The 8,419-nt window shown below is 36.8% G+C and overlaps 1 protein-coding gene across 2 annotated transcripts in view; it reads left to right on the top strand.

The window, feature by feature from the left end:
- The window catches only part of LOC110335514 (zinc finger protein OZF-like), a 12,377-nt gene that overhangs the window by 1,277 nt on the left and 2,681 nt on the right, over positions 1-8,419 (top strand). For both annotated transcript variants that reach the window (XM_029531505.1, XM_021217674.2), the window contains exons 2-3: positions 6,986-7,112; positions 7,306-7,366. In XM_029531505.1, coding sequence (XP_029387365.1) covers positions 6,986-7,112; positions 7,306-7,366 — 188 coding nt within the window. The remainder of the gene's footprint in view (positions 1-6,985; positions 7,113-7,305; positions 7,367-8,419) is intronic.

The following is an 8,419-nucleotide window of genomic DNA, read 5'->3' as shown; positions in this document are numbered from 1 at the left end:
AAAAAAAAAAAAAAAAAAAAAAAAAAAAAAAAAAAAAAAAAAAAAAAAAGAAAAGACCTGTTCTGTCCCGTGGTACGGAGAAGTCGGCATGCTCCTTCTGCTCTCTGCAGCTTCTTTTCTCTTTCCTCTGCATTCTGCACATTGCTGTCATAGTTTTTTTTTATGTTACCTATAGTTTCTAAGTTATTCCAGTCTGTATTCTCCTTCTAATCTTGCTCTCTTTTCCTGTTCAGATGTCACAATAATTCTCTTACTCTCAACGCCTATATGATTTGCTTTTTGCCCCACAGGGTTGCCTTGGTCCAATCTTTCCTTCTTTGTAAAGGAAATGTGTATTCTGGGCCCTTGCCTGTTGAGAAGTTATACTTTGTGTTTATTTTGATTTATATAATTTGTATATTTTGAGTTTACATGATGTCAAACTTAAGAGATTGCCCTTAGTATTCGACGAAAATTTAGACATTTTAACAGTGTTGGGACTGTGACAGAATATGGAGATCTTTGAAATGAGAGTAAATGCAATTTGAATTATTGCTAGACTAGGAGCCTGTGGTGGTCTGAATATGCTTGGCCAGTGGGAAGTGGCACTGTTAGGAGGTTAGAGCCTCATCGGAAGAGGTGTGGCATTGTTAGAGGAAGAGTGTGACTAAGATGGTCTGCTACTGCTCAAGCTTCACCCAGTGTAGCAAGCCTTTCCCTAGCTGCCTGTGGAGGAAAGTCTCCTCCTGGTTGCAATTGGATCAAGGTTTAGAAACTCTCAGCTCCTCTAGCGCCATGTCTGCCTGCAGGCTGCCATGCTTTCTGCCATGACAATAATGGACTGGATCTCTGAAACTGTAAGTCAGCCCCAGTTAAATGTTTCCTCTTATACAAATCGCTTTGGTTTTGGTGCCTCTTCACAGCAATAAAACCCTAATTGAGATAGAAGTTGGCACCAGGGACTAGGGTATTGCTGTGATAGGCCTGACCACGCTTTTGTTTGGATGAATTCAAATTTTGAATCTTTGGGTTTGTAAAGCTGCGGAGTACTTTAAGTGGAGCTTATTGGGCCATCCTGGCAGAAATATGGACGACATCATGTTGAGGGTGAATTGAATTCTGGTGGCCTGCCTGGCTCAAGAGCTTTCAAAGGGAATCTTACGTTGCCTAGAAACTGCTCTTGTGATAGTTTGGTGACGAGTATGACTTCCTTTTGCCCTTGTCTGAAGAGTCTGCCTGAGGTAAAGAGACTCAGATTAAATGCATTGACAAAGGAAGCTTCAGAACAGCCTGGTTTAGACTTTATCCTGTGGCTCACTTTTTTTTTTTTGGTAGAATATGATTTTAATATTTTCAACTGTTAATATTCAACAAGCAGAATAATTATTTTAAGATATATTTTGTTTTTATCTCTCTCTTTTCATTTCTGATTTTATCAATTTGGATACTATCTCTGTGCCCTCTGGTTAGTCTGGCTAAGGGTTTATCTATCTTGTTGATTTTCCTCAAAGAACCAGCTCCTAGTTTTGTTTATTCTTTGTATAGTTCTTTTTGTTTCTACTTGTTTGATTACAGCCCTGAGTGTGATTATTTCCTGCTGTCTACTCCTCTTGGGTATATTTGCTTCTTTTTGTTCTAGAGATTTCAGTTGTGCTGTCAAACTGCTAATGTAAGCTCTCTCCAGTTTCCTTTTGGAGGCACTTAGAGCTATGAGTTTTCCTCTTATCACTGCTCTCATTGTGACCCATAAATTTTGGTATGATGTTATCTTCATTTTCATTAAATTCTAAAAAGTCTTTCATTTCTTTCTTTATTTCTTCCTTGACCAAGTTATCATTGAGTAGAGTATTGTTTAGCTTCCATGTGTATGTGTGCTTTCTGTTGTTTTTGTTGGTATTTAAGACCAGCCTTAGTCTGTGGTGATCTGATAGGGTGCATGGGATTATTTCAATCTTATATCTGAGGCCTGTTTTGTGACCTATTGTATGGTCAGTTTTGGAGAAGGTACCACAAGGTGCTGAGAATAAGTTATGTTCTTTTGCTTGAGGATGAAATGTTATATAAATATCTGTTAGATCCATTTGGTTCATAAATTATTTTAGTTTCACCATGTCTCTGTTTAGTTTCTGTTTCCATGATCTGTCCATTGCTGAGAGTGGGGTGTTGAAGTCTCCCACTATTATTGTGTGAGGTGCAATGTGTGTTTTGAGCTTTAGCAAAGTTTCCTTTATGAATGTGGGTGCCCTTGCATTTGGAGCATAGATGTTCAAAATTAAGAATTCATCTTGGTGGATTTTCCTTTGATGTGTATGAAGTGTCCTTCCTTATCCTTTTTGATAACTTTTGGTTGAAAGTTGATTTTATTCCATATTGGAATGGCTACTCCAGCTTGTTTCTTGGGACCATTTGTTTGAAAAATTGTTTTCCAACCTTTTACTCTGAGGTAGTGTCTGCCTTTGTCACTGAGGCGTGTTTCCTGTATGCAGCAAAATGCTGGGTCCTGTTTACGTATCCAGTCTGTTAGTCTTTGTCTTTTTATTGGGGAATTGAGTCCATTGATGTTAAGAGATATTAAGGGAATGTGATTGTGACTTTCTTTTCTTTTCATTTATTTAAAGGTTTATTTATTTTATGTTTGTGAATACAATGTAGCTGTCTTCAGACACACCAGAAGAGGGCATCTGATCCCATTACAGATGGTTGTGAGCCACTATGTGGTTGCTGGGAATTGAACTCAGAACTTCTGGAAGAGCAGTCAGTGCTCTTAACCGCTGAGTCATCTCTCCAGCCCCGATTGTGACTTTCTTTTATTTTTGTTGTTACAGGTGGAATTATGTTTGTGTGGCTATCTTCTTTTGGGTTTGTTGGAAGATTACTTTCTTGCTTTTTTTCCCCCCTAGGGTGTAGTTTCCCCCCTTGTGTTGGTGTTTTCCATTTATTATCCTTTGTAAGGCTGGATTTATGGAAAGATATTGTGTAAATTTGGCTTTGTTATGGAATATCTTGGTTTCTCCATCAATTGTAATTGAGAATTTTGCTGGGTATAGTAGCCTTGACTGGCACTTGCGTTCTCTTAGGGTCTGTGTGAGATCTGCCCAGGATCTTCTAGCTTTCATAGTCTCTGGAGAGAAGTCTGGTGTAATTTTGATAGGTCTGCCTTTATACGTTACTTGACTTTTTTCCCTTACTGTTTGTGCCTAGGTCTGCTCAGGGTACTGGCGCAGACCAGAAGGAACCAGTCTCTGTGGCTCACTCTTATGAGGAACATTTCAACAAGAGCAGCAAGCTTAGAAAGGAAGAATAAGAAATGTATGGTTGCAAGAGTAAATGGGAACCGGGGAGTGAGATGGAGCTAAATCTTGTGTTCAAGGATATTAAATGGAATTAAGGCAGTGGTGATCTTGAGTCAAGATCCCACCCAGCTAAGCTTATTGTTTATATCTTTGCAGTTGAACAAGGGATAGTTATTTATGTTAAGTGATATTAGATATTGTTTTTGTTGGGTTTCAGGAATTTCCACTCAATCCAAACAAACACTGATCTCAGTTAAGCAAGAATAGTTTATTGAATGAACACACTTAATACTGGACATCCAGGACCATAAAAAGGACTCAGAAACTTAATTGCACTACTACTCTGCTCTCAGAGTAGATTTTTTTTTTTTTAATTGGAAAAACCAGGTTCAAAAGTTTAAAGGGCCAAGAGGGGAGCAGTTGGCTTCTGAGGCAAAGTATTACCAGCTGACCTTTCAGCTGACTGGTCCTGAGTGAGGTACAGGGGTGGTGGATGGGTGGTGAACAGGGCAATTTCAGAACATTGAGATAAGAGGATGTGTATTATAATTATAACTTTTTGGCTTATTAGAAGCATTCCTCAGTGTCAGCCATGAAAACCACAGTGAGCTCATATGTAGCTGCAAGAAGGATTGCCTAGTGTTCAGCTCTGACTCAAGACATTTTATACATAATAGTTCATATTGACCTTTGATTTGAAGGTCCTGTATAAAACTTTGTGGATTTTTTTCAGATTAGCAAACCTCAGATAGAACATTCAGAACAAAAAAGGGTGTGTGGTCAGCATATCCTTGAACCAAGTCACTTCTCCGTGTCAGTGACTGGCAGGCATTTTACAGCAACAATATGAAATAGCTGGCAGGTGTGTAACAAAATGGCTACAGCTGTTCTGGGTGTTGGTGGAGTTGATGTTCAGATCATTATAGTTTTCATTTGGATATAAGGAGATATAATTGTGTGTCAAATTGATAAGGGATGGATTGTGATAGCTATTCTCAGGTGTCAACTTGACCATATCAAGAATGAACTACAATCCAGAACTTATAAAGATCTTGTGAAAAGGAATTAAGGGAAATCTTAGGTCTAGGTGTGGTGGTACACACCTTTAATTTCAGGATACAGAGGCAAGCAGATCTCTGATTGATGGCCAGCCTTGTACAGAGCAAGTTCCAAGTAAAGAAAAGCTTAGGCCCCAGTGTGGTGGTACACGCCTTTAATCCCAGCACTTAGGAGGCAGAGGCATGTAGATTGGTTGTTTTTGTATTAAAATGTAGAATTCTTGGCTCTTTCAGCACCATGTCTGCCTGCAGAATGCCATGCTTCCTGCCATGCTAATAATGGTTTGAACTTCTGAAAGTGGAAACTAGCTCCAATTAAATGGTTTCTTTTTATTAGAGTTACCTTTGTCATGGTGTCTCTTCACAGTGATAAAACCCTAAGACAGAATGTGTCATGACTTGTGTGAAAATGTGATGGTTTGAATGAAAACTTTCCCAGGTATGATGATGTATTTACACTTGTCTTCTTTGTGTGGTTGAAACTGAGCAGGCTCTTTTTATAAAGCCACACAATCTAGAGTCTATTCCTAAATAATGTATGGTAAATATAAGCAGTTGCTTTTCCTTGAGAAGCCATTTTGTAGCCTGATATTTTTAATGGAATTAGGTTTTCTACATGTTTAACAATTGTTACTGTGCTGAGCTTTACCCACATCTTCACTTATGATGTTTGGCAGAAGGTATAATATTTTACACCAGGATGGTATGCATTCATGATATTAATAATGATCTCCAGAATGATTGGCTTGCAGGTGTGTAACATTCTCTCTACCCTTCTGTATATTTTTAATTTCTAAAGTATGTACATGAGTTTTTTGCCTATGTTTATGGATGTAAACATAGTTCACTGGTGATAACTGAAGTCAGAAGAAAGCATTGGATTGTCTTGGTCTAGAGTCAGGAATGATTGAGAGCCTCAAAGGGAGAGCTGAGGCTCACTTGTTCCAGGTCCTCTGCAAGGGCAAACCGTGACCTTTGTTGAAGAGTCATCTGTATATAGCCTTTATTTATTTATTTATCTATTTATTTATTTATTTATTTATTTATTTATTTATTTATTTATTTTTGTGGTGCTGTTGATCCCCCCAACCCCCAGGAAGTAAGGGATTCAATTAAACCCAAGTGTGTGAAACGAAAGCTTTGTTTCTTTTAATGAAACCAATAAAACCTTGTTATGAAGAAAAGACCTGTCCTGCCCTATGGCAAGAAGAAGCCTGCCTGCTCCTTTTCTCTCTACAGCTTCTTTTTTCCTCTCTCCCTCTGCATCTTACACATTGCTCTCTTAGTTTTTTTGAATGTTACCTATAGTTTTTAAGTTATTCTACTCTGCATTCTCCTAATCTTTCTCTCTCCTCTTGCTTAGATGTCACAGTAATGTTCTTACTCACAATGCCTTTTCTCTCAATGCTATGCTTATACTTCTAATTTTTTGAGTTCAGTTCTGTCTAAAAAGAGTTCTGTCTAAAACAGTTCTCCTCAGATCAGTTTCCCAGACTCTTCTCTTGTCCTCAGCACTTACACATCTTTTCAGAATACATGATCACATGGTAAAAAGTTCATCACAAGTTCACACATAAACTTTAAATCATAAATCAAATAAGAAGTTTACAACAGTGAATGTTTACATGCACATTCATTAGGTGTAATTATCTGGCTAAACATTACCTGTCATGGCTCCACAGGCTCACTGAAAGTTAAAATCCATAACTAAGTTATTAGTGAAGTTTTTTATAGAGAAACTCAGTCAATATTTTATCTTCTGTCCTAGCACCTATAATAAATCATTAGTTCCCTTTTTAGACCTTTGGTTAGTTGTTTTACAACCTCTTGGAATGTGCTCTGAGAAAGTCTGGTTACTATCTAGAAGCAATTAACTGGTGATATATGGGAGACTGACAGAGTTCTCATTGCAGTTTTGACTATCAGAAAAGGATCTAATAGCAGTCCCACTATAAAAGAGCTTAATAAATACTGGATAAATTTTAGGAATTCTTATAGGGTCATCATTAAGAATTAAGAAATCATCTATTTGTCCATATAGCTTCATGACAAGACAGTACATTTTCATAGATCTGCAGATGTTCTCAAAAAGGGTGGACAAATACCTAGTGATTGTAATATATATGCTTCATAATAACAGGGAAATTTTTCTTAAAATGATTTTCTCCTGGGTCTTGCCTATCAGAGTTTCATCATCAAGGTTAATTTAAGGTGGTCATTTCAGGAAGATCACCTGCTAGTTTTTGGCTTGTCCTATGATGGCTCCTGACAAGTAATTTTGATATAGTTTTGCTGATATATCCTTAATCATGCTGTTCTGTTTGCATGTTTCTTTTTATATGTTAATATGCCATATCTTACTCAGTTTGCACAAAAATGAGAGGTGTGATTCTCCTTTTCTGTTTACTTCTAAAATGAGTTGGTGATTGCATTTGAAATTCTGTGACATGAAATTAATATGTCAAGCACACAGAATTATGTAAATATATTTTCAGTGAAGTGTACATTCACAATACCTTCAGTCTCACCATTTCTATGACATATGTATGTATACTTTACATACTTAACATATATACCATATATATATATATATATCTATATATATATCTGTGTGTGTGTGTGTGTGTGTGTATACATACATATGTTGTACTTTAGGATGCAGTGACCTATGAGGATGTGCATGTGAACTTCTCTCGGGAAGAATGGGTTTTGCTGGATCCTTCTCAGAAGAGTCTCTACAAAGATGTGATGCTGGAAACCTACTGGAACCTTACTTGTATAGGTAATTATGTGCATTTTCCTTTACTTTTTAACTTAAGGGGAGACTTTCTTAGAGATGTGTTCTTTTCTGTGATTTTAATTGTGAAAGAGCTAGAATGTGTATAAATCAGCCATTGTTCTTAAGCTCACAGGATATAATAATTTAAATTTTATATAATTTCTAGTAATATATATTTTCTGGTACTGTATTTTAGGCTACAAATGGGAAGACCACGATAATGAAGAATATTGTCAAAGTTCTGGAAGACATGGAAGGTAATTTTCATGTGCAAGCTGATACATATGCGCTTCTAAAGAAATTTTAATGAAAAAATGTAAACAAACACAGCTTTGTGAGTATTAAATTCTCACATCACCATATACTTCACTGTCAGGTAGTTAATCAGTATTTGCAAAGTATTCCTTTAAGAAACAAGGAAAGAAAACAAGGCATTAGTAGATGTCACAAATTTAATCATAGCCATGTGAGAACCATGTTATTGAAGTGTCCTTTCACTCAGTTTTACACAGAAAAAGCATACACATTGATTTGGGATTAATGTATATCTGTCTGTAAATGAATTATTCTTAATATTAATGTTAGCAATGAATTAATCTGGCAGATATATTTATGTACTTTTTGTTAGTTCCCAGTAATCACATAGATAAACCAGTATTTAAAAATGCACATCAATAGCTGACCAATTAAATGATCTACTTTTACTTTCTATGCTAATCTAGCTACCTCCCAGACCTATTCCATGGTACTTATATATTATCTGGCTCTTTAGACTCCTTCATGGTTCCAAATCCTCCTTCTTCCTCCATGATCTCAATCTCCCTCTCTGCCTTCTTCCTATTTCTGGTTGATGGATATGCCACCCTATTCTCTATTCTGCCCAGCCACTGGGTGATCAGCATTTATAGACAAGGCAGAGAATAAATTCTAAGAACTGTTTATACTGACTTGAGACAGGAGATTCTTGATATAAGCATTACAATGCTGTGTCTGGATTGTCCAGATTGAAACAAGAAATAGGGTAGAGAAATCATCATTTGAATAACACAAGGGTAAATTTAACACAGTGTATAAAAACATTATGCTTAGATATGTCTAAGACCTGTTATAAGCAAATTGCCTATAGTGAAGCTAATATTACTCATATACTTGTAGTGATGTACCATAGTATAGTGAGAGGGGCAGTTTGTGAGAATCAAGGTGTTATGCAGCATTAGTTGATTAATCCATTCTAGTCTCCCTGGTGGTGCTGTGTGCATTCCTTTCTACCCACCCCAGTGGTCTGGATTCTTGAATGAAAGACACACACA

Source organism: Mus pahari, chromosome 18 (genome assembly GCF_900095145.1).
Source record: "Mus pahari chromosome 18, PAHARI_EIJ_v1.1, whole genome shotgun sequence".
Lineage (NCBI taxonomy): Eukaryota > Metazoa > Chordata > Mammalia > Rodentia > Muridae > Mus > Mus pahari.
This window is presented reverse-complemented; position numbering and strand designations above follow the sequence as displayed.